Source organism: Anser brachyrhynchus (assembly GCF_964034855.1).
Source record: "Anser brachyrhynchus genome assembly, chromosome: 4".
Classification (NCBI taxonomy): Eukaryota; Metazoa; Chordata; class Aves; order Anseriformes; family Anatidae; genus Anser; species Anser brachyrhynchus.
In genome coordinates this window covers 46427344-46454836 of record NC_137698.1, presented here as the reverse complement: position 1 = coordinate 46454836, position 27493 = coordinate 46427344, and the positions used below count along the sequence as shown (strand labels likewise).

The following is a 27493-nucleotide window of genomic DNA, read 5'->3' as shown; positions in this document are numbered from 1 at the left end:
GAGATGTACCCTTTGAATTTGTATGGGTGTGCCTCTAACTAAGGAATGCTGGGTGGGGAATTTATACCACAGTTGCTACTGTGGGCAAAGCTTCAGCATAACAAACTCTCCATGCACAAGAAAAGAAATGTTTTAATACGGGGAAGAGGGACAGTAGGTAAATTTCACTATAGACAGACATGTAACTATTTGCTAATATACTCCTTGCATTTTTGTGGGCTGCATGCAATTAAATGTGCACTTCAATTCTTTCCATAGGACTCCGGCGAAGTGAGAGCCTGTCAGAGAAGCAGGTCAAAGAAGCCAAATCTAAATGTAAAAGTATTGCATTGCTGCTGACAGCAGCTCCCAATCCCAATTCCAAGGGGGTGTTGATGTTCAAGAAGCGTCGTCAAAGGGCAAGGAAATATACTTTAGTGAGCTACGGTACTGGGGAGCTAGAACGTGACGAAGACGAGGGTGAAGAAGGTGAAGGTGAAGAGGGGGACAAAGAAAACACTTTTGAAGTGAGTTTGCTTGCAACGAGTGAGTCAGAAATAGATGAAGATTTCTTTTCTGACATTGACAACAACGGCAAGATTGTGACATTTGATTGGGATAGCAGTCTACTTGAGGTGGAAAAGAAGACAAAAAGTGGAGACGAGATGCAGACGCTTCCGGAAAGCACAGGTAAAGGGGCCCTCATGTTTGCCAAGAGACGGCAGAGAATGGATCAGATCACAGCTGAGCAAGAGGAGATGAAGGCACGCACAGTGCACGCAGAGGAGCAAAGGGAAGTCACCATGTCAGAGAACTTCCAGAAAGTAAGCTCTTCAGCCTACCAAACAAAAGAGGAAGAAATGTCAAGACAGCAGACCTGCGTAAGCAAAAGTTACACAGACGTGAGCCAGAATCATGGTAAAATTGTACAACAAAATGGGTTTGGCTTAGCACCAGACACAAACCTCTCTTTTCAGTCTTCTGAAGCTCAAAAAGCAGCATCTTTGAATAGAACAGCTAAACCCTTCCCTTCTGGGGTTCAAAACCGAGCAGCTGCACCATTTTCACCCATAAGAAATGTCACTAGTCCTCTTTCAGATATACCAGCACCCCCGCCCTACTGCTCTATTAGCCCACCGCCTGAGAATTTTTACAGACCTGTATCAGCTCCTGCAACAAGCAAAGCTGCGCCAATCGTGTGGTCACTCACAGAGCCAACCGAACGCATAGCATCCAGAGACGAAAGGATTGCCGTGCCAGCCAAAAGAACTGGGATATTGCAAGAGGCAAAGAGAAGAAGCACATCAAAACCTATGTTCTCTTTCAAAGAAGCACCCAAAGTAAATCCTAATCCTGCCCTGTTGTCCCTCGTACACAACACAGAAGGCAAAAAGGGTACTGGAGCTGGTTTTGAGTCAGGACCTGAAGAAGACTACCTCAGTTTGGGAGCAGAAGCTTGCAATTTTATGCAGAGTCAAGCATCTAAACAAAAGACCCCTCCTCCTATTGCTCCAAAGCCTTCAGTCAAGGTCTCTCCTACTGCTGGTACCCCAGTTTCACCCGTTTGGTCACCTCCAGCTGCGGCTGCTAACAAGGCTCCTTCTTTCCCAGCTCCAGCCTCACCTCAGGCAGCGTACCCTGCGCCACTCAAATCCCCACAGTATCCTCATTCTCCTTCTGCCAATCCCCCAAATACTCTCAACCTCTCTGGTCCTTTCAAAGGGCCTCAGGCAACGCTAGCGAGTCCAAACCACACACCCAAGACACCAGTCACACCAAGTGCTGGAGAGACAAAGACGCCCTTTGAGATGCCACCAGCTATGAGTGGAAAAGGAGCACAACTATTTGCCAGAAGGCACTCTCGAATGGAGAAGTATGTGGTCGATTCAGAGACTGTGCAAGCAAACATGGCACGAGCCTCATCTCCAACTCCATCTTTACCAGCTTCTTGGAAATATTCATCTAATGTCCGAGCACCTCCACCTGTAGCTTACAATCCCATCCACAGCCCATCTTATCCTCTTGCTGCTACCAAACCTTCCTCTAAGTCTGCTGCTGCTACCAAAAATACCAAAAGAAAACCTAAGAAAGGTCTCAATGCTTTGGATGTTATGAAACATCAACCTTACCAACTTGATGCGTCTTTATTTACTTTTCAACCTCCAAGTACTAAGGAAAGCCTAGCTGTTAAGCAGACATCAAAGTTGCCTACTTCAAAGCAAGCTCTGTCTTTACGACCACCTGGTGCTGGCTCTCCTACTAACGCCCGGGCATCTTCAGTATACTCCGTGCCAGCCTACAGTACACAGCCTTCATATCAGTCAAATGCCTCTACCCCAGTAAATGAGTCCTATTCACCTACAGGCTACTCTGCATTTTCTAAGCCGGAAAAAACCACTTCCCCTTTGTTTACTGCTCCGAGGCCAAAATTTTCAGCAAAGAAAGTTGGCGTCACTGCACAGGTGTGGAAGCCATCAATTATTGAAGAGTAAACCTTACAGCTGAAACTTAGTGTCCACTTTGCTTGCCATGCATTAATTGTTTGCAGTGGTAACTGGGCACACAAAGAGTGCCAGTAGTATTCCTTAGCTTACTTAATAACTTCAGATGTATCACCTCAAATCTGGGTCCAAAATACTTGAACTTTTTTAAGGAATCAAAATAGATAAAAATTTTTAGGATATTTAAGCATAATATCAGATGCTTTATACACATAACATCCTGCAATAAATTCACACTATCGTGTTAAGTAAGCAGGACACTAGGTTTTTGCTTTAAGATGACTACAACACAAACAACAGTAAGCAGTATTCCTGGTATGTCAAACTAATAGAAAAGAGCTTTCTTTCTGCACCAATTGGAGCAGACCCCTGCACCAATTATGTCCTAATGACCTAGGGATTTGAGGACTTTTTTTTTTTTTTTAAAGTGCCTTATTAAATGATATTAATATTAACATGTATTACTAACATACATAGTATAAAATAGGTAAAGTATTAGACTCTGACTGATCACTAGCAGAATAGAGCTGGATAGACCTTTGGGTATGCACAGAGCCCCACTGAATTCAGTCAGAATCTGTCCTGGCTCAAAGGTCCTTCCACAAAAATCTGATTGATCAGTCAGGGGCTTAGTTTGTAAGTTATGTGGATCAGCTGTGATCCAAAATCATGAATTGCCTCTGTGATTTCACAGAGAATGTGCTATAAGAGATGCTAGAGTGTTCTGCAGAAGAATAATTTAAAGGAGGTGGAAAGACAGCTGGAAAAATCACTAAGATTTCCTATTTTGGGGAAATCTGACATCCCAAGCGCAGACTTATTTTTAGCCAAAGTTTGCCTTGAATCCAGCATTTAACATAGAAACTACTAAATTAAAAATATTGGTCAGAGAGGTGAGATGGGTTTTGCAGCTGCAATGTAATGCAATAGTTTCTTGTGAAAGCACAGTGACTGAGAACTGAAGGGATACATATATTTAAGATTCTTGCAACCAGAGTAGCATATGCCACAAAAATCAGCACTTAACAGTAAATCATAAATATTGCCATGTCTTCCGATTGGTTTGTCATACGTATTTTCTTAATTTCACTTTGGGATTTACTGTTCTTCTTCCCACTTTAAATCTTTCTACTCCGGTCTTATACTTTCACCTTTTACTTCTTGTATTCGGTACAAAGGATTGAAATACTGCTACTGTAGAAAATTCTTAAGAGTCTGTAGTCTTGAAACCTACTGTATAATATTGCAATGAATACATCTTGCTGAAATCAAGGGCCTATATTTGAACAGTTTATCATGTTATTCTGTAAAGAGTCTTGTTTACATCAGTAGTGCTGGGTCTGAAACAAAACGTTGTTTGACACAAGTAAGGGTATCAAAATCCATCCCGTGTGCAACAAGATTAGAGAAGTGCAATAAGACTAGAGCATCACTCTGTGAGTAAAGGCAGCAGAATCTGTTGGCATATTTAAGTTATGATCCAGCAAGCTACAGACCCAAATATGGCTCTTTTATATCATAGTGGTGCACAAAGATTTTGTAGAACTATCTGTCTCAATGAAGAAAGCATTCCCCAGTATGAAAAAAACACCTTAGTTTGGTCCCATGAAGGTAACTCAAACAGCAATTAAGTTTGAAAAAAATAATAATTTGGTTGGACATATAAAACGCAGATTGGAATCAAGTCAACAAAAATCACTTTGAATTTTGGACCTCCAAAATCTCACTCTCTCCTTTAATATTTGGACTGGGATACTCACTGCATTAGAAGAAAATGACCAAGTGATCCAACTCTCTCTTAAAATTCAGAACAAGGATGGGAAATTTTGAAGAAAATTGTTTGGAAAACTCAAGAAAGAATTACACTACATTTGCCTGGAAACAGAGTAGCAATATTTTAATCCTCTGGAGATATCCCTTCAATCCGTTTTTCACTGTCAGTATCTATATTTTTCTTCTACCATTAAATTTGTCCCTTTCTTCTCTGCCTGTTTGGGTTTCTTTTCTTTGGTTTGGTTGTTGTTTTTTCCTGTTATGTTTTGCTTTGTTTCGCTTATATATACAGACTGACAGTATCTTTTAAGGGAAATCTGTTTTCTATGTAATTCTGTTAATATGAAATCTCCTTTCTCCTTCCCTTTTCCCCCCTTCCCTTTTCCCCCCTTCCCTTTTCCCCCCTTCCCCTTCCCCTTCCCCTTCCCCTTCCCCTTCCCCTTCCCCTTCCCCTTCCCCTTCCCCTTCCCCTTTCCCTTTCCCTTTCCCTTTCCCTTTCCTTTTCCCTTTCCCCTTCTCCTTCTCCTTCTCCTTCACCCTCCTCTTCTCCTGTTCCCTTCCCTTCCCTTCCCTTCCCTTCCCTTCCCTTCCCTTCCCTTCCCTTTTCTCCCTCCCTTCCTTCCTTCTTTCCTTCCTCCCTTGGAATAAAGATACCCTGCCAAAGATAAGGGTTGTGCTACTAGAGAGATACACAGAAATCTAATCCCTTTCAGACAGCCTCATGTTGCCTTACATGTGTTTACCTAGAGTCTCCTCTTGTAAAATACACCTGCAAATTATAATCACACTTCTGTACTTGTTCACCTTACCACCTCAAGAATATTTCCCTAATGTGGAGATTTTTAGCAGTTTTGTACTTTCACCACAAGAGTTGAGGTTGATGCACATGGCTACTAACAAGATACATCTTGTTAACACAAAGATAAGATGTATGCCTTACCTGGCATGGTGACCAGGTTCTATCACGCTCAGGTCAGTAACTTTTGGAGATTGTCACCATCTCCTGAATATCCTGTATGAAATGTGTGGATTACTGAAATCTAATGTGTATATGCCTACATGCCACTTCCATGTAAGAAATAATATGCATTACTATTCTAATTATCAACTTGAAAGTCATTTAGCTATTTCTTTCATTAACAGCACAAACCACAATTTTACTTAGGATGTTGTCTAAATAATATTCATGTTGACAACTATAAACATAATCAGCTTCTGTGATTGCAGTACAGAATGAAGCTATTAGCCTATCTTCTCTTTACCTTGTACAGAAGAAAAGGAAATTATGTTAAAAATTTGGATCTTGATCAGATTTGTATTTTTTGCTGTTACTCAAATACAGGTATTTTGTATGGCCTATAGCAATGACAGAAGGGCTTTTTAAGGTATCAGTATGAGTTAACAGCAAAAGCCCCAGTGACAGTAGTGCTCTTAATTCAACCAAGATCTTTTGAAAATCCCATTCAAAGACCAAGTCTGAATTCAATACCCTATAGATACACTATTCTACATGCATAGTGCTTGGATCCAACTTGCCTTCAAGATTTTTACCAATCAGGTAAGTCTGTAATTCTTATTAATATTTCAGAAGACTGGCCTACTTAAATTAACAGTTTTATCCAAGGTGTAATCTCTCATGAAGCAGATATTTATAGGAAAATTAAGCTGTTCACTGCCTTGAGTCCTAATTAAAAGGTAAAGATGACATTAAGCATAGATGCAATGGCAAGAAAATTGACTGTTTGCATAGAAAGGAGCCATCTGAAATTTTTCTATGAGAGAAAAATGAACCTTTATATTTTTTTTTTCAAAAAGTTTTTAGAATTTTTAATATAATATGACAAAGCTCCAAAATGCAATTGTTGTGCTTACTCTGTAAGCATATATACCATAGAATTTTAGGCCACCCCTAATAACAATACTTCTAATATGTTCACATTAAAGGATCTATTTGTTCTTTATGTTGCATTTATCACATTTGATTATAGCCCATACTAGAGCCCATACACCACACAACTTAGATCTCACATTCGAGACAGCTTTTCCATGATTCAGTTATAAACTGCTTTTTATAAAACCCGAATTTAAAAGTTTTGTCTTGGAGAGGCATAGCTTTTAAATAAGAAGTTAAATTTTTGTAGCAAAAATAAGAAACAACATTTATTTATTGAAAAAAAACCTGTTTAGCTTCTCTCCCTTTCTCCAGGGAAACTACTCTTACCAAGTTCCTGACTGGCAAAAGATAACATATTTCGAAACAAACAGAAAGATATTTCAAATATTTTTTTCTGTAGGAACATTTACAGAGTAAACAATACCATCTCTTAAAAGTACGGCTCATCCTTTTGCTTTCTGCTCTCTTATGGAAGAAATAATTTTGTCAGTGTCCTAAGACGTGACAATATCCAGTGACAATAAGCCACTTGATTCCAAAAGCACCTGGCTGATGGACTGGGACTTTATAATACACTCACAGCAAGGTGTGCAGTAGGGAATGCTCATTTCTCTCCTAGATGCACAGACAATTCACTATGAGATTAAGCCAATGCCATTAAAATATCAGCCACCAAAAGGTTTCAGTTCATTTTTTGTCCAAAGTTTTCTTGCACTGACCCAAAATATACCTAACTTTATCTGAGACAGAATCAAAACATAAAATCAGTCCTAAAAGTGTTGTGACCCATTTTGCTGTCACCACAGCAATCATGCGGCAATGAGTTTTCCTTTTGACAGAGTGCTGCTACTATTCACCCTAAAATGAATGTCTAGAATTCATGCAAATTTGTATTTGAAGTAAAGGGATACTATGAGGCTGAGGTATCACCAGGCTCTAGCAATTAGGAAGTGAGAGGCTAGCATGTGGTTCATATAGGAAAGTTACTGCTAAGTGGCAGAGAAGCAAAACTCCAGAGCAGAGACTGCAAAGGATAAAATATCTATCACAGGTTTATGAAATACTGAAGGTACAAGAGAAGAAAACGATCAGAAAGAAGGGCTTAATTATTTTGCACTGACAACTTCAAGCCTTTTGTTGAAATTTGCTAGACTGTTTTTGGATGACAGAGCACGCATATCACTGGGCATGATTTTTTTCGTCTACTTACAAAAAGGTATTGTGAAAAAATGGAAATGTTAATGGCCAGGAAAAAGAGAAAAGCGAGCTTAAAAAAAAAAAAAAAGCTGACCCTATCAATAGACATTTGCTCTCAGAGGCAAAAGATGTACAAACATATTATCCCAGATAGCTCCTATACACGACAGTTTTTGAAAGTGCTGAAGTGAACTCTGATGAAAGATAGTAGAGAGAAATGCCCATCAGCAGTGGGATGCAAGTGTAAAGAGAACTGGATACCAGATGAGGTGATCTGGGAGGAGCACTGCTTACCACGTAGCCGGGCCAACACCCCAACACAGGACCAGCTTTTCCAGCACGTCCCGCTGCTCCAGCCTTTCTGTGGGAATCCTCTGTACACGATGAGGTAGGGAAATACCAGTGAAACAACAGCACTCTTTGCAACTAACAATTTGCAAAATCTTTCTCCTCTCTTTTTCCAGGATCCTTATCCAGATTTCCTAGCTTTCAGAACACAAAACAAGTGGTTATAAAAAGATCTGCCCTTTCAATATTACTTTTTTTTTTCTTTTAACCAACCATGATACAACTTTGCCTGAAGTTAAACACCCAGGAGATTCCACTGATCGCTTTGTGAGTTCGGCACGGCAAGTGCAAGCCTTAATTTCACAGCTTGGCATAATGTTATTTTTTAATGAATCTACTCAGCTTGAAAAAGAAATGTTATGCAAAGAAGAAACTTGATGACAAGATATTAAAAAACCTGTGGATTCAGAAGCTCTGAACTTACTGCTGGTAGATTTCTTGGGAAAATACGTGACCTGATATTTACATGACACACTTGGTGCTACCTTCACAACTTCATAGTACCCATGACAATGACTGCTCTTATTTTATCCTAAACTTTACTTTTGCATGTAATTATATAAGGGAGGAGTTATGTTTGGCAAGTGCTTTTCAGGCTGGATGCTTACTACAGGAAGCACTTTAGGTTTTTTGTCAAATGATTAAAACAGTAATCCTGAAGCTAAGTGGAATGTGTTGGAAGGATCTTTATGGAGACAGACTTGAGCTCTTCCTTTACAAACTAAGACTAACCACATAATGATATTTCCATGGTTTAAACACTGGCTTCCTTAAGTAAGGCCAGCAAAAGCTTTTTTATTTATTTTTTTATACCATGCTAATCAAGCCTCCCATTACTCTGCGGTTTTCAGAGGAAAAAAATCTATTCTTGTCTGTAATGATCTTGACAAAATGTTTTTAATTTTAATGCATGTGAAATTTTCACAAAGTTACATGGAAGTATATTGTTAACAGTAACTGTTCACTCTCTTAGACTGAGGAAATTCTGCAATGAGAAAAATAACTTACCAAACCATGCTTACAGATGGACTAAGTAGATGAAGGCTTTGTGTGCAGGGTAATCAATATATCAGTAGTGTTTTTAAACAAGAATCCTTGATTATATTGTATGATTTGAGACAGACATCTTAAAAACATAACTCTGACAATGGAAAGATACGTTGCTACAAAAGTAAACAGGTCATTTCTAATTAGGCATAAACACTAAATTGTGGAACAGATGGATCGCTACTCTTGATGTTTCCACATAAACCCAAAACAAGAGACTTTGACTATTTTAAGAAATGCAGAACATACAGAAGAAAAGGAGGAACATTATGGAAATAAAATACCCTCCAAACCACCGTCACACATGTTGGGTTACAAAGGCTGCCATGAAGCACCACTCTCACTCATTTCACTATGAGCTTTACTTGTTTTCAAAGCCAAGAATTCAGTATACTTATATCAGAATCAATGGTTTCTGTACAGGAACAACCTACAGACAAATATTTTCAAATTTTAAAGAAAGTTCTTGAGAAAATATACTTTTTTTTTTTCCCTAATTGAGAAAAACATCAATAACTGCCACTGATTTTTTCTTTGATCTGTAAGAATGCTACTTCTCACAGTCTCACTGTGCAGGTTGTTGTTGGTATATGGCTTTACTACTGGGAGCAAAACTAAAGGACGGGCATCTGGGTGCACTTAGATTTCTTCCTGGAATTTTGGTAATTTTCCCACATCAGGTCTATAGCTTAAAACTGGAGCTTAAGCAGCCTTAAATAGTTGAAGATGTGGTGACAAGAAAACCTCAATATCTGTCTGCAGTTTTGTTTTCTTTGGTTAAATAACCACGTTTAGATATATATGGGTATTTCTGCCAGTCCTAGCCTTGCTACCTAAGAATCTTTTGTGAACTGAAAAGTGGGCTGTGAATTTCTTCAGAAAACACTGGCACATAATTTCTTTCTTCTTCTTTGGCTGATATCAGAAAGTGCAGAGGTACGACAAATGAGATTTATTTTTTTTTCATGATGGCTTTCCATTAAAAATTCAAATGATTCCACAAAATGAGAAGGAGCAACATGACTTGTTATGTTGATATACATCTGCAGTTGTGCTGTACTCTGCTGCACATCTGTAAGCATTTCAGATGTATTTCCTCATCCTAAGATTACTTTCAGAGAGATGGTTTGGTAGGGAAACTAGACCAACCTGGTCCTGCTAAAGGAAAGCTACCAAAGCCAGGGCCTGACCCTTATGTGTATAAAATTATTAAAAAAAAAACAGTCTTAAACACTACTGTTTAGATTGCAAAATGAGGCACTTGAAACAAATGTGTCACCTTACTTCAGCCCTCTCAAGCATTTGTGTGACAAAAACACCTGTAATCACCTCATCACTTGCTTTTTTTTTTTTTTCTTCTTTTTTTTTTTTTTCCCCGTAGAACTCCTAACTCAATTCAGGGCACAGAATGGTACTGCTCAACTGATGAATATCTCTTCACGGATTTGTAATGACACTGTTCTGTGCTTAGCACCGTTTCTTATCTAATGTGCACTCTTCAAAGTATGCTCTTCATACAGAATCATTTATTTCCTCATAGATTTTTTTGTTAGTATCCAACTGATTCAGAAGCTGTAATTCATTTTTACACCACTGCATTTCACAAATGAGTAAATGAAGATGGAAGCATTGATATTAGGAAACTCAGTAGCCTTGGGTGTCCAGTTCAAGACATTCAGCATCTTCAGATCATAGTATAAGAACTAGTCAATATATCGAAAGCATGGTTCTCCTTAACATCAGTCCATGAGTATTCACAGGTTACAGGTCTCCAGGTGGAAGCCCAGAGAAGGGAATACTGAGTGACCAGCACTGAAATCCACCCAGTGAAAGCATCTTTCACACAATATACTCCTTTACCATATAATCATAGTATTTGCTAAAAGAAACCCTGAAAGTGCACTGGATGGGGCAGAAGCCCTGAAATGTAATAAAAATGCATATGCACTGGCCAATGATGCTTTTGAATATTTGACCTTCCAAATTTACTTGCATTGTTTCAAGGTAACTTTGTGTGTTTAAGACCCAAGGGTTTTTTTGAAACAAACCAAACCCCAGAAAACTACCATATAGCACACTGTAACCAACAAGGTCCTCCAGCATAGCCTGAACCACCCCAAACAATTGCCATCATGCTACTACAGTAAATGGCAGCAAGTGCATGTTGACATCTGGCTGTGAGCCACCACTGGGAGGATGGCACAGCTTTCTGGTGTGGCTCTGCAGTCTTTTCTGACATCAGTGAGATCCAGGAAGGACAAACTCCATTCTTCCAGGGATTAAATTTCTCTGGAGCTCTAGAGGAAAGTACACAGTAGTCAGCACAGGTTTTTTTCCCCCGATGTGCCTTCATGGCCCCATTTCTTCATCTTATCTCCTTCTTGTCCTGGTCTCCAAATCGTAGACTCGTTGCGAGCTACACAGGTCAATTTTCTATTCCTTAATCTTCTCATCCAAACTCGGGAATCTTGGCCATCAATACCTAGTCTCATCACTCTCCAAGCCAGTGCTGAATACAGTTTTTCCTTCTGCATCAAGTATTCCTGTACCCTGGTTTTGTTTTGTCCAGCCTCTTCTCTGTCCTTCCCTCGCCTGTTTCTTCCACCCTGTTGAAATTCTGCTTCTTGCTGCTCCGTATTTAAATCAAGTGTTTTCCCCTTTGAAGCTGCTTGGGCCAAACAGGAGCTCTGGTGCTTTGCCAAGAGGCAACATGCTCTGCAGTGCACCTCAGTCCTGATCAGTCAGTGTGCAGCCTTGTGTTCAGCCCCAGTGTTGTGATATGGGTATGCACCATACCCTGCGCACAATACTTTTTTGTGAATGAAAACTGAGCTGTGCAGCAAGTGCAGGAGCTGTGGTACACCTCAGTGACTTCTCCAGCCTGTGGAGATGGACAAAGCCTGCAGTTTACACAGGCAGAGAAAGCAGAAGGTCTGTCTCCTTGTTCTTCTGTGTGTGCCCAGACATTTCACAACATACAGCAGCTTAGAGCTGTAATAACGAATAGAATCCCGCTGCCTAACAGAATATCAGTGCTGTTCTGAGCCCTCAGGAACTATCTGAGTAACAGATAAGGTGTTCCTACTGACTGAGCCTGACTTTCCTGCTGAGCCAGTATTAACTAAAATTACCGAAAGGTTCTCAGCTTGGATATAAATAGGCAAGTCTGAATACACTTCAGACACAAAGAGGATTAGTCTCAGAACAATTCTAAAGCATGAAGTAGTAGTACTGCTTTTCAAGGAAAAGGAGGCTAGAATTTTTTGTCATTTCCCCACTCTCATTCCTTGAAATTGTTGAGCCATATGGGTTCACTTGGTTAAAATGTATGTCAGATGGTTGAATCATCCGGGATGAAATAAATAGGAAAAAAAAACCACAAGGTTGAAGAGTTTGTTTTGGAATATTTGATAAGAAAATCATATGGAACTGGATAATGTACCTTTTCATTTGGAAATGTTCAGAAACAATAGTGCCATGACCTTCAAGAATCACAATATATTCAATATAGTTTTGATTTGATTTTAGAAAAAAAATCCATAGTCTTCATTTAATACTAATTTTAAACACTTCAATTGACAATACAAAATAGAAAGGTTGGAAACTAGGAGCAACTTTGCACTTGTTTTTCAAACTTTTATCCACAAGTAAGCAAGGCTTCGTGTTCTAAGACCTTCTTCGAAACTGTAATATTGAAGTCCAGAAGGTGGCAGCAAATATTCTTCCTTACCAGAAATAAACTGTCTCTTCCAAGGAAAACTAAGATGCCTTTTGCCAAAAACGTTTCAGCTATTTGCTTGTTATAGACATAATTGTATTTATTTTTATAATCATATATTGATAAATATTAAATGTCAACAGAAAGCACCAATTTTCTTTCATTGACACAGAAGCAAACTGAGCAATAACAAGTGAGAGGTTAGCAGCACTCTTCTCGCTTCTGTTCCATGTGTGCTGTAGGTGTTCTGCAGTAGTAAAGGGCCAATTTTATATTTTTATGTTCAACCATTACTTGACAACTAAAAGGAATTTATTGTCAAAAACAGAATTTGTCATAATGTGATTCTAATCTATTACAATTCCTAATATAGCTACTGACAAGGCTTTAATTGTTACAGACAGGTAAGACTCCCTGTCTCTCCAGTCATTAACATCCCCACAGACAAAAATGATGCATTCCAATTTTACAAGTTTCCTTTTGCCTGCTATAAATTATTTCCAGGATTTTAAATTTTACTTCCAAATTTTTGGTAGTTACATTGTAAAGTAGCTGCAGTATTTACTCCAGAGCCGGCAGCATTTTGGTGAGAATTTTTTTTTTTCATTATATAATTTTTAAATTGTGTTTTCAGATGAAAATAAGCTACAATAAGATAATCAACATGTCTTCTTTCTATTTATAAATCAGATTAAAAACCTGAAATTATTTTCTGTTTAAAAAAATGGAAAGAAAGATTTGAAAGAGATATATACATAAAAATATATAAAAATCAGGTATTATTTATTTTGTCCTACCATTTTCTCAAGAGTTTGATCTCTAACTGAAGTAGCAATTACAAGCTGATAGAAAGCAAAATGACAAATGCATCACTGAGCTTTTTATAAAGACAGAGTCATATTTTGCAATAGTCCAATTGTTTTAACCACTTCCTTTTCCTTTGTTCCCTTTTGGTATAAACATTAGCCAGATGCTAATGTTAACTCTGATTTGAACCTGCTTTGATATGGGATTAAGGCCCATGACTAAAATGAAAAGACAAAAATAAAAATGCCATAATGACTTAGAAACCTAAATCATTTTTTTAAAGCGACTCAACCAGATGAGTGTCTGTGTTGCAGAGTTTCACTGAGACATGGAATATTAAGAGCCCAAGCTACTTCTAGAGCATTTTAATATATGAACTTTATAATATATGAGCTATAAATAGAGTTTTTTAATCTATGTCCCCTTAACTGGTGAAAAGGCAGTTTCAGAAGGTAAACATATGAAGAGTTTTCCCTTACTAAGAAGATGCACCACCTGAGACAGAAAAAGTTATTGTGAAATCACTTCACTAAGTAGCATTTTGCATTCCCATTTGGCCTGTAAAGTGAAAAAGATCTTTCTAACTTTTGACATTTATATTTGCACTGTGTTATGAAACCAAATATTGCATTTTTGTCTTTCAGCTTTTCATAATTATCAAGAAATTTGAAAAATCATTAAGTTCCAAATGACAGGTTTTTGATTTGAGTATTACTGAATCAGAGGTACACATACACACTCTTTCCCCTTACAATGAAAGAGAAAACATGTATGTGTACACAGAATTTTCATAAGTACTGTGTTTACATTCATTTATTTATACTGAAAAAGTTACTTTGGGGAGTAATTTTATATTTGTTTTAGTTCTAGTTATTAATACACGGATCATAAGTACTAAAGGCACTTGTGGTACAATAAATGTGTGCTTCACTGACCAGTTTATAAACAGTTTGTATTTTTAAATCAATGTTAACCTAACACTGAAGTTTAATCTGTTTGCATAGACACCTGGGCAGTCAGTAGCTGTTGTTAGGGTTCTGTGATTGCAATGGACAGCTCTGAACTGCCTTTCCTTTTCTTGACAGCTAAGAATCACTTCCCCTTTAACAGCTATTTTAGAAAAGACCTTTCCCTCTGAAAAGGTTCACATCAGGCAATTGAAAAACATAAATTAATCACTGTATAGGGTTCTGTTTTGTTTTGCAGCACTTTGAATGCTGGTACAGTACTGTAATGAATGTTTTACAACAGTACAGTAATACAATATGTGACAATTCAATAATTCTGGTAGCACATCACTTATGTTTCCCTTCTCTGGGGAAATTTCCTTCCCAATTCTGATTGCTGGGCAGAAGAATGGAAGATCTCTAACACTCTGCTTGCGATTTTCTTATAGCTTAACGGAGACAGGGGTAGAATAATCATTCTTCATTTGCACTTTATATTTACCACTGTCTTACTTATGATCAGGGGTTTGTGCACTCCTTTTAGTGCACTCATATCAAAAGATTTATCTACAATAATTAAACAGGAAGGGAAAGTAAATGAAAGTATCAGTATGCCTGGCTGCTGTTGTCTGCTAAATGAATGATGAATTGTAGTGATTAAATGTTGCCTTAATTCCACATTTTGTTTGTTATTTCAAAGAGGCTGAACACCACAGTTCTGATAAAAAGTAGTCTATGAATATCAGAAGCAGATCTGCTATGTATTTAGAAATGTTCAGACCTAGGCTTTCAGTGTAGGAACACCACTACCGGTAATGAAAATTAAGCACAATGACAACAAGGCAATATTAATCATATCTCAGTTCTTACATTTGAGACACACTTGTATTTTAGAAAAACATGCTTTTCTACAAATACATAAAAACTATTTACCACAAAGTCTGAAAAAATGTGGAGAAAAGTATTCTGAAGCCAAAGATTATTCAGTTTTAGAATAAAGTTGAAGTAGGTAGAAATATTCTAATTTTGAACGAAATAAACGATTCCAATAGTATGTCACTATGTAATGCCTATATAATTATTCAGCTAAGTACACAAGAATCTGCTGTGCAGGCTGCTATTAGACTACTTGTCTTACAATAGATACTGCCATAAGAATCTTAGTGAGTAGACTTAGAGACTAAATTCCTCCCTCTTAAGGTAAACACCAAGGTATTATGGCACAGTGCACTTAACTGATGCATTTGCTATATTTCTTTCAAGGGTGATGAAAGAAATTCTGTAATTTTCTGTAAAAGAGACAAGAAAATTAGAAATATATCCTTCTGAATCCAATGGGTTATAACTGCTTCAAGCTGCAGCCACTTTACAAAGCTCAACAGAATTGATTCAGGCCCAAACTAATATTTAATTTTCCTAGATTTAGTAAAGATAAAATTCATATAAAATGTTGTTTTGCTCTCCCTGAGCTTACTGGAATGGAGATAATGATGACTGCTATGTATTTTAGGAATGCTGTAATTTAAAATAACTAAGGCTCACTTTAGTCAAATGTATTTTTATCTTCTTGGGACCCCAGAGTCTTCAAACCTTCTTATGCCCTTCTGCTCATCTTCAGCACAGTTATGATTTCTTCCATTTGGGAAGGGTAGAGAATTGTGTCAGCTCCTTCCAACAAGACCCTCTTCCTTCAAAAATTATTGGTCCACTTTTCCTCCCTATCAAAAGCCAGACAGCCAGACACAACACTACAACTGGAGGTTGGTATTATCTCAGAAAGTGGGTCTCTCTCTCAACTTTTTCTTCCAACTCTTTCTGACCATTACAGAATGGGCAAAGTGCTTCCCACTTACTTCAGACATTTTCCAGGTAAATCATCTAGAGCACTATTTTCCCTTACAGATTTCGTTCTTTCACTATCTGAAAAACACCTGTTAAAAACTCACATTATTTAGTCCTTCCTTCAGAGAAGTAGAGATTAATCCTTACTTTATAAAATGTGGAAGAAATGGATATCCAATTTCACAGCCGTTTTAGACTTAAAAAGCAGCCTAATATCAGAACTGTATCTAAATACAAGCTACCAAGTGGGAAAGGAGAAGATTTGACTGGTTCAGGAATACCAAAACAGGACCAAGTATGCTAAAGGACTGCCTACGGATGAGAATCATCCATCTGACAGTACCATATGTCATCAGTTTGATCTTGCAGCACAAATTTTGTTGCTGTGATTTAGATATGGGTTGAACAACTATCCAGAATGAAGTAATCACTGATTATCTTCAGTGATAAAGATCTTACTGAATGTGTCCACTGTATCCTATGTAACTAGTCTCCATACAAGATACTTAGCACCTAACAAAGCTGTCCACTGGGGCAAGTGAAACAAGTCTTTGGGTAACTTGCTCTGTTTTTCTATCAGAATTAACTCTCTGATGATAGCTATGAAGATGAAGTCCAGAAATTAACAGGATTATGTGAGATCCAGAAGACCAATGAAAAAAATGCATAGGTTACTCTGGCAAATTGACAGCAGTAACAAATGCAAATAGTCATTTGGCAAAATGGACAAGACCTGAAATAACTATTCCTGGGGTTCTGAGTAGAAAAAGAGAATACTTATCAACTTCTAAGGAAATACATTTTTCCAGATAAATTGGCACAATATCTCACTGGCCACATAAATTGTAACAGTTGCTACAAGTTACCTGGAAGTCTAAATTGAATTTCATTGGAAAAAATCTATCACAGACAATTTCATCTTGTAGAGTGATCACTGGGTAAATCCCTTTTGTAGCTAAGGAAAGCCATCGTTACATAATGAAACGTTCTTCATCTCTTGAGAGGGTGTGAACTACTTGGACTCTTACGTAGTCATTTTATCCCTGAGAGCCTAACTAAAGATAAAAATGAAATAAAAAATGAGTTCAAGTAATTTTAGTATAGCCAACCTCATTCTCAAAACACTACTGATGTTCCAGTTTACTGACTGCATCTTTCCAGCATTCTAGTCAAACGCAGACCCACACTGCACAAAAGCTGAGAAGAATCTCAGAACTAAAAGGAGAAAAGATTTATATTTCCTATGAGACTAAAATCTTCCATGTCCAAAGTATTTCACATTACTTGATTTTTTTTTTCAATATGGAGAAACTGAAAAGATATAATAATATCCCCCAGATTATCAGTATTCAAGATTCTGCTTTTTCTGCAGCAACTCTTACATGCTCAACTTACGATCTGCATGATATTACAGGCACTGTGGATAGATATGACTCGAAGTACAAACACTTGTTCATTGATGTCTTACAAATTAAGGACAAAAGAGATTATCAAGACAGTAAAACACTCTTCCTGAATTTGGCTGTCAAAACTGTGCCAGCTCCTTTATACTGTATTGACTGATTCATGCAGAGGGTTTTTCTAGGAGGTCATTTTAGTTCTCCCCTGTAAGTTCCCTTTCTTTGCCTTATGTAATAACAAAGTTCTCCCTGGAATAGTTTCCAGCATCACAGAATAGTATCTTATTTTCCATTAATTATCTTGATTTTCTGTTGAATCTGATATATCGCCCATACTAAGAAACTGTAGAACTCACCACAATGTGAACATTTTATTTGGCTATACTGTATTGCTGCTTTTACAAGCTCCTGTCCTCGTAACATAATAGAACAGGACATTTTGTTTGACATAGTACTGAAATACTTTTCCTAACTCATTGCTCTCTGATCAAATTCTGTCAAAGAAAATCAGCTCCTGCTTTATTACTGATGATTAGGCCAAAAAGATACCTCTGCAACTTGATGAACTCTGGAGGTTTTCTCTAAACGTGACAGACTAAACAGAGTGTTTCATCTGACTGTCTTGAAATACCAGCCATTTTATGCAACAGTTCCTTCAACAGTATCATTTCCCTCTGCATCTCTGTGATCCTACAAAGTACTGACAGGGCTCAGAACTGGAATCTCTATTAAAAGGAGGTTTTTCTATTCAGCACAGCCCATGATCTTGAATCATCCTGAGAGCAGTTAACACAGGTAGGCTACCTAGCTGAACCTGTCTGATCAACTTTTTCATCCCTCTGTACATCCCGTCTTCTAAGTTTCATGGTTGAGGTTATCCCATTACTTTCTAATGGAAAGTGCATCTCATTTTGCATATTTGCTTTGATTTCACACCTTTGAAAAATTTATTGTTGCTGACAATTTAAACAAAATACAGTAATTAGACATGCTGAAGAAGCTGGTTTCTGTGGATTCAGTGAAGAAAGAAACTGAAATACATGAGAGGAAAGAGAATTTTTCTGACAGACCTATCTGGGTCTGCCGCTTCTTGTACCCAGGCATGATCTGTTATCTGGACTCTTATTTTCCAAGTGAGAAGAAACACTCTTGCTAGGTGAAGATGTGGAGAAGGTTTAATCCATTCTTGATGGTGTATCACTTCATCTATGTGGAAAAAGAAAATTCTGTATATTGCATTCATCTACCTTCCAAATGGATCACTTTTTCTTTTTATATGCTACCAACTTAAAGAACCCTGATGGGACCTGTCTATATGTGGCGATCTGGTAAGCCACATCTTTAATGCTTGACAATCTTGTGGTATAAGTGAAGACTCTCAAAAATGAATTGTGCTCATTTGTCAAATTTGACAGAAGTATGTGGGGGGAGGATTAGTAATGTTGGAGAATTTCCTCTCTGGAACTGCAAACTGGGAATGGCTGGTTGTAGCTAAGTGGTGAGATGATAGTCCTGTTGTAAAGCATCACTCGCAACCTCTTTGTGTCTCTGCACACTCAGCAGATTCAGACTGTGCACCACCAGACTGACTGAAAAAAATGCAATCAGTAGTCTTTTTCTCAGTTTTCATCTCTCATTTACAAGGCTGATATTGAAACATAACATAAAAGCCTGTGTGAAGTAAATGTCATTTCAGTTTCTTAAGTGTGTCAAGATCTTGTGATGTAAAAAACTATAAAACATGATGTTTCTGCGTGAATCTTTGCAGGATTAGCTATTGCCTGTATAATCGTATAGTTATTGACTGGTATCTCGATCATGTTCACAGTATTCAAAGTTTTGGAATTTAGTTTTTGGAATTAGGAAAAGTAACACAGGCCAATGTCATTTGAATGAAATCTTAGCACAGCCTTTGGCAACAGAGCCCGGAATTTCACACAGGATTTCAGAGCTGAAGACATTTAAACCTCAGGATATGAATCAGTGGGTGTAAATCAATTAGTTTACAAACCACATGTATGGACACTTCTCAGTAAGAACAATGTGATTTGTCGAATACAAGGAACATGTCTGGTTTGGGGAAAAGGCTGTATGTGTTTTGTATGCCAAATGAAGACTGTTGTGGGCAGAACCTTCTCACGAACAGAGTTTCTGTTTCAAAGTGCTGCATTACTAAGAAGATTAGGATTTGTCAAATATGAATGGATTGCTCCTATAAATGGGTCAGAATGTTCTGAAATTTTGAGGGCACTGCCTTCTAAAGAAGCCAGGTTAAGTAGCGTCCTGCAAGGGTATTAAGGAAATGATTACATTAATGCTTTTAATTTTCCATGTTAATTTTTGACCCCTTCTCATTCAAAGTTCAATAATTTTAGAATAAGAAATTCCTTTCTTAAAAGGAGATTGCCAAAGATATGTTCTTGGACAGATGTCCCGGACAGAGCCTGTAATCAAATAAATTAGACTGTGCCTGCATGTTTGAGGGAATCTTGTAAACACAGAAAGAACTGTTGCAACATGACTTCCTTTTTCATTATTAAGAATGGTCTTTTCTGAACAAGACATACTAGCTAAGTAGTGGAGATGGAAGAAAAGCTGTACAGTTGTTAATGTAATTGTACTTTTTCAGTAACAAAATCCTGCCTTTGGTTTATTGACTTTCCTCAAAAAATCAGTTTGCTCTGTCTTTCTTCCTGCTTCTTCCTCTGCACCCTTTCTAATATCACATCTCTTTCCACCTAATTATTAAAAAGTACCCATATATATAGAATGGGATTGCCAGGATATCATGCGCTTTCAGGGTTTGTTGTTCCAGTTTGGAAGTGAAGAGAAGGGGCTTCTGTTTTTGTTGTTTAATGACTGCAGCTATATTTGGTGTTTTGTTTTCCTAGGAAAGAAGCAGTGGACGCTCATTATCACTTCCTGGGAGGCCTTCTGCATTTATTTCTCGAGCCATGTCTCCTACTTCTCCTCTTATATTTCAGCCTGCCCCTGACTACTTCAGCAAGCCAGATACAGCAGCTGACAGGCCTGGCAAGAGACCGACTCCCTGGGAAGCAGCAGCAAAATCCCCTCTTGGCCTAGTGGATGAAGCTTTTGGGCCCCAAAGTATGCAGGAATCCATTGCTGCTAACGTAGTATCAGCTGCTCGCAGGAAAACACTTCCTGAGCCACCAGATGAATGGAAACAAAAAGTTTCTTATGAGCCCCCAGCCCCAAGTGGTAGCGTAGCCTTATTAGGAGGGAAGCAGTCGGGTATTATATCACCCCAAAAAAGCTCCCTGTCTGTCCCGAATGCCACCATGCAGGGTGGCTCTCAGTTGCAGTATGCTTACTGCAGCCAACGGTCCCGAACAGATCCTGATATAATGTCCATGGATTCCAGGTCTGACTATGGCGTGTCAACAGCTGATTCAAACTACAATCCACAGCCAAGGGGATGGAGGCGTCCAACATGAACAGCAGAAGGGCCTGGCATATTCTCCCTTCTTCCAGCTTTACAAGCCTTAGATTTGAGTTGGAGAAGGAAAGTTTCTTGCCGGCCTCACCATCTCTGAACTAAAGAAACGAGGAGGCAACATTGAATGGAGCACAGTTTTCATATGACTGCAAGACTAGCAGCTGCTAGAATAGACTCAGTTTTACACCTAACCTAAGATAGTTTTGTTTGTAAAAGGGCAAAATTACACATTTCTTGGGGGTGGCTATGAAGGTGGGCAACCATGTGCTCAATACAAAAATCTAGAAAGGATTTAGATGGAGACAGCACAAGTGTTTGCGGTTAAGATAATGTGAAAAAAAAAAAAAAGGAAAATAAGGGCATTTTAAAGGCTAGAAGTATTTGACAAGGTCTTGTAGGTTTTCTGGATATGCTAGACACCCGAGTTCCAGGGTACTAGTATAACCAGACTTGAGAAAGTTCCAGTGGAAATGGAAGATTGGGAAGCACTGGCTTATTGGCCCTATGTTTTCTTTACTGCATTAAAAAAAAAAAAATCTAGGAAAGGAAATCAGTGAATAATTATACCATGGTAACATATAAAATACATCTGTGGTCATGGTACCTGAATCTCTACAACAAGTAGATATACTCTGATCTCATGCAGGCATACATTTCAGTTGGATTTCATGACAGTTTCAATGAAGTTTTGCATATTATAACTAATTGTATAATCTGAACACAACGGGAAGAACGGTGTTGTTAATAGAGACCAGTACCATGATATCTGAACAACAACAGGGATGAAGAAAGTATTTAGATTGTATTTAAACTGGATTGAAAGTTAATTTTGTAATAAACTATCAAACAAGACAGAGGCTGGAACAGCCTTTATTTCTCTGTGAAATGCACTACTTGCTGAACATTTACTGCTACAGTATCTAGTACTTTGACTGGCTGGGCAGTTGTTCCTAGTATGTAGGTAGCTCAATGTTTAGAGGGCTTTTGATTTGTATTCTCAGTTCAGAAGACATAAATAAGTTGTTCATCAAGCATAATACCTGTTCTATGTAGAAGGTGGTATGTGAAAGAGGGTTTATGATATGTGTTACATGGTATGAGTCTAGTATGAGTAGCAAATATTTGGACAGTTGGCTACAATTATCTTGATGGATCTGAAGAGATGCTAAATAATCGTTGCTGGTGATACATATCTTGCATTTTTAGCTTATTGAAGCAATAGAAATATGTGTCTAAAATATACATATTGCAAGCTTATTGGGTAGTTTAGGTGTTGTTAAGGCATTAAATGAATACCCCAAGCTTTACAAAGTGCTCTGCATCCTCCTCGTTTTGTGGGGCATTCTTCAAGGATCTGTAAAGCACCGCAAACTAAAATTACTGCAGAAACACTAGAAACACTGCTAAGCATTCCTATTTTCATTAAGGTTGTCAACTCTGCATAAAGTGGTTAGATTAGAAAGAACTGAAACGTGTATATAAGAAAGAACGTATTACAAAACATTCCCATCTGCAAACAGTTTTCAATTATAACAATTATAGAATATAATTGGTATAAAAGAAACAAGAAAAGTAAACCAAGTTCAGCTGAGCTGGAACTTCCTATAGGAGCAACTAATCACACAAAATATACCTTTAATGAGTTTAAGTTGGCAGTAATTCTCTAGTCAAACACAAATCTCCTTGTAATCTATCAGTCCTTTCTACCACTGAGGGAATGAAGACATGGGAGTTATAAATCTTTAAATTAGGATTATATTGCTATAGCACCTTACAAATTTCTTTCACAAATTCTGAATTTGTAAAGAAAAGATGATTTAGATAAAATATACAAACAAGGCTGCCATGGTACGTCTGAAAATGAGCTTTGCACCTTAGAGTCGTTACACTCGCATAATCGGATTAAATTTTCCTGACAAAGAAAAAAAATTACATTTTTCTCTGCAGGGCCCCATAATGTCCTTTTTTGACACCACTGGGAATATTTCCACTGAAACCAATGGGCCTGTGGTAGTCCCATTAGCCTTAAGGACCTGTGTTCGGATCCAGGTCTACTTCCCTGGAAATACATGTCAAGTTTTCACCTGATTTCAGTATAACTGTGATTTAGCAGTAATGCTTTATAATTCTAAGTCATCAAAGCCTTAAGTAGTTAATAAATGCTAGTGTACATGTATTTCACAGAAGGACTACATTCTGAAAACTATATAATGCTTACATATTTTGCTGAACTGTGGTCTGTATTACAATAATAAAATGATTCCCTGTACCCAAGTCAAGCTTAGGTTTCTGTTTTGAACTTCATCCTTTACACTGTTAAACTAGAAAACAGATTAATGAGTTTGCAATGAGACATATGTTTACCAAATGCAATTATTTTAATTCTCAGAATCAAGTGCATAGCTATTGAATTCTCATTGAAACTAATGTTATGAATTCTAAGATCCTATGTCTAATAGAATGAAAAGTGTGCTTAGTTTTAAGGTACATGCCATTAAAAATTCTGATAAGTATTTCTAAATTTTGATATTTCAAAAAAATTGATATAACGTGATATTAAGAAGTATTTAATGCTGTGATTACACAGCAATCAATGTGGGAAATCATACTTTAGAACCAAGCTCTAAAAAAATTTCCAAATATGCACTAAACGTGTAAGAAAAGCAGAATCAGAGAGCTTCAGACAGAATCACTGACTTTCTTTCAATGTCCCAAGAAAAAAAGAAAATGTAGCATGATAATTTTCTTCTCTTGGTAAGAAGGGATTCATCAGTAAGTACTTCTGTGAACATGAGAATTAACAATGCTGAGTTTCCTATGGATTTGTATCTTATCATAGATTAACTTGGGTGTTTAACATGATCTACTACAGATTTTGTTTCCTACTGCTGAGGAATTACTAGTTCTCTTTCCCATATGGATTTGTTGATGTCTAATATGGGATGAGTTCACCCTGCAGAATTTCCCTCAAGAGTGACACTGCTAAGGGTGCCTATTCTCCACTCAGCTGCCTAGTTTTACAAAGTCTGGGGGCAATGGTTTGCCTCTGAGATCTATTCCACTGCAACATGGAAACAAAACAAACATTTTCAAAAGCGTTAATGGGAGGGCAGACATGAATACAAGCATGCAGACAGATCACGTAGCCTTGTTTACAAAGGAAATCAGGCTAAAACCAGATTGAGACAATGAACTGATTTCAATGGAAGCAGCAGGCCCAGACTACTAAATGAAATGTTAATGCATACAGAGCTTTATGAAGAATCACACAGCATCTTTCACTCTCTGTTCTTCACCCCATTCCTCCACTAGCAGAGCATCTTTCTATCATGTAGTTGTGACTGTTGTGTGTGAGTTCTGAATATATTAATACAAGTATTTCTTACATTTGGTTTTGAATGCACAGATCTGCTCAATAAATGAGAAAAAAAAGTCTTGATATTTTAAATGCAGTTTTCCTGTTCACCCTCAGAGGTGTCTCTGTCAAAATGCAAAGGATTTGAATACACAATATAACTGAAAATTTAGTTTCTTTAGTTGTGCTAGATGATGATGTTCACAACTCTTGTTCACAGTTTGTTTTCAGTTTGGTTTGCTTTAACACAACCAAATATCTATTCACATTGCATTTCTGCCTAGTAGCAAAAGACTGTATTATCTTTATTAAAGGCTTTTCACTTCTAAAGGCTTTTTGTTCACTGCAAAGGACACTTTATTTGAGAGTGCATGCCAGAGATGTAAATTGTATCATTTAATAAAGTGATTTGACCAACCAGATGAGAAACACAATTTTGTTTTCTCTAAATTCTTGTCTGTTTGTTTTAAATAATCTGAACCCAAGTAAAGCCTAATCTCTTTTATTCTGCACCATTTTTAGATTCACTGACTTTGCCTGTCTGTGACCTCGTGCTGTTATGAGCTTCCAGAAGCTTAAATCAACATCAGGTCAAATGGCAGCATGTCACATTCGGTAGAATTTCATTTTCATACTAAGTAAGCAGAGGAAGGAAATAGAGTGAAGCACAGTCTACCCAGGTGAAATAATATGGCCAGAGCAGTTTTTATTGTTTGAATGTTTTTCTCCCCACAGTAAAAACCTGCAACTAACATCTGTTCACTATAATTATTTGTCTACCTTACATGCATCTAAACCTGTTTTTTCCCTGTAGGTTTGCTCAGAACGACTGTATTGCTGCATTCTCTTGTTGTTTATTCTTAATTGACACATGCTATTTAAAAATAAATAAACATTGAGAATAAATTATGAATCCAGTCTTGACACTGTTCAGACTATTCAGTGAACAGTTCTGCAGGATATGAACACTTACCATCTAGCTGTGAAAAGTCAGATCAGATTTCCACTATTTATGTGAATAGCCCTAAAGAATCACAAATCAGTTTTTGCATTGGTAAAACAAGCAGCGTTGTGCCCTCAAGAAAAATGATTGATGCATGTAAAATTTGGGAAACTAATAAAGCTTGAATGTAGCATTTTAATAGCTTAGCTATACAAAGGGTTTTCAACGTTTAATGCAACTCCCTTGACTTCAGCAATTTGCAATAGCTTAAAAAATAAAGAAAGTGATGCTGTGTATCACTTGTGTAGCAACTAGGGATAGAAGCATGTGAACTGTATCTGCTAGCATCTTTCCCCTAGCAAAAGACCATCAAAAATGCTGGAAGAGCTTTGAACATTTACAGAAATATGAATTTCACAAATTAGGCCTAATATTTTGCACAGGGAAGTCAGTTTGAGACAGATTAACCCTAAAAAGTGCATAAATAAGTCCCACTGCAGGATCCTTCCTTTTCTTTAGGCGGACTTTTAGTCCACAGGATTGTCTTTCCTTTAGTTACCTTTGGTTCTTTCCCTTTTTAGCTTCTCAGTAGTGCTCTGCTCTGTGCTTAAGCAGCAGTCTCCATTCTTGCTTTGTCTTTTGGAGTGTTGTTTGATTTTAGAGCTACACTCAACAAGTAGCAACCAGCCTCAGAAAGGAAAATACTGCTGCTCTGCTCGTGTCACTCTCCATATACTCCCTTATTTCTCACACTACCACTGGCTTTGGCATTGGCCTGGTCTGGCCATAGTGAGCTGAACTAGAGGAAAAGTGTCCCTAAATTAAGACAAGTTTCATGCTCTATGTTAGCTTATGTTCCTTTCAGTTGCTACCAGCTGTTACAGTGGCTTAGCCTCACTCTCCATCTGCCTGCTCCTCCAGTGCTGGGTGGAGGAAAGAAACTCCTCTTCCCTTCCAAGAGCTCTACCCTGCCTGTGCAGTAGCAGCCAGGCAGAGGAAATCGGCCTCCCTGTCTCCATTCATCCGTACACCTTTAACAAAAGAGAATCAGCAGCAATATAGATCAAGGGTAAAGAACGGAATTGCAGGGGTTGAGCTGGTCTATTTGCTCAGGTGCTGATCAGCTACTCTGATTTCCAGGCCTGTTCACGACAGTTAATATATACAGTTAAACACAATCTGTGGGCTATTAAAATAGTTTGCCTATTGGAATGCGGAGCTGAAATTGAAGCTCAGTGGTGAATTACTTGTGCGCACAAGTGAATAGTCTCTGATGTGTTGTTTTGTTTTTCAGTGAGAAACAAATAGGCAACCTTCCTGGCTTCCAAGAAATTCTCCCCTATGGTTCCACATCATTTCACATCTTAGGTGAAAGTTAAAAAATTCCTCCACTATTCCTGTGGCATTCTCCACCATTCTTTACTTCCTCTAACAACTTAAAACTTCAAGACACTATCCATGTCATAGCCAAACAAAATAAGATCAATGTAGAGGTGGATAAATCTACCTACTGAATAAGTATGCCCTGAGAAAGAATGTAGTTGAAAGAAACATCAAAAACAGGACATAAGGCAACAAAAAATCCTTCGACCACATGGAAGAAGACTGATCCCAGCTAAGACTATGGAATCTTTACTACTTTACCACTGATGTCAGCAATGTGAGAATTTTACCTCACAGAGAAACGTGCAGGACCACAAAGTAAAACAGGTCATCAATCCATTACCAGTAACTGATGTCAGCAGTTCTGCAGTATTTTGAAGCCTGTTGTTTCAAAAAATGTGACTGACAAAATAGTAAGGGGCATTAACCAGCTTTTCTAATATCAAGTTAGGAACTTGCTCTACTTTCAATGTACAGAAATATGGATAGTTACCTCAGCTGGGTCTCTGTTCAGGCTAAAGACTGAATTGTACCTCAGCTGGGTCTCTGTTCAGGCTAAAGACTGAATTGTCTTGGTCCCCTGTGTGATCAATGTGGAGAGGAATTCTTAAAAAGCATTTCAATTCATCCACAAATACATGTATAAAATAGGTGGACTGGACGCTAATTCTACAGGCTATTTGGACAGATGAGAATCAAAGAGCTTTTGATGGTGTAGAGAGTGCTGGAAGACAGGTGATTATGAATCTCTCTCTTTCTACATGTACAGGTACCTCTTCAGTACAAATATTGTGAAACATTTGGCATGTAAATGGTTTTTACTAAAGGCTGAAACCTGAATACGCTCCTCATCTAGCCAGACTTGATCTAGCATGAGTAACAAAGCCCCAGGACCCTGG

General features: G+C 37.8%; 1 protein-coding gene and 1 long non-coding RNA gene across 3 annotated transcripts in view; one reads left to right on the top strand and one right to left on the bottom strand.

Moving 5' to 3' along the window:
• Positions 1–24702, top strand: part of SYNPO2 (synaptopodin 2) — a 92963-nt gene extending 68261 nt beyond the window's left edge. The window contains exons 4-5 of one of the 2 annotated variants that reach the window (XM_080591605.1): positions 259–2441; positions 20345–24702. In XM_080591605.1, coding sequence (XP_080447731.1) covers positions 259–2441; positions 20345–20911 — 2750 coding nt within the window. In that variant the 3' untranslated portion in view covers positions 20912–24702. Of the gene's footprint in view, positions 1–258; positions 2442–7808 lie in introns of both variants that reach the window. The other variant, XM_080591606.1, reaches the window with a different exon arrangement.
• Positions 259–27493, bottom strand: part of LOC308194995 — a 71263-nt gene continuing 44028 nt past the window's right edge. The window contains exon 3 of the long non-coding RNA XR_013951127.1: positions 259–7830. This is a non-coding gene — a long non-coding RNA (uncharacterized lncRNA). The remainder of the gene's footprint in view (positions 7831–27493) is intronic.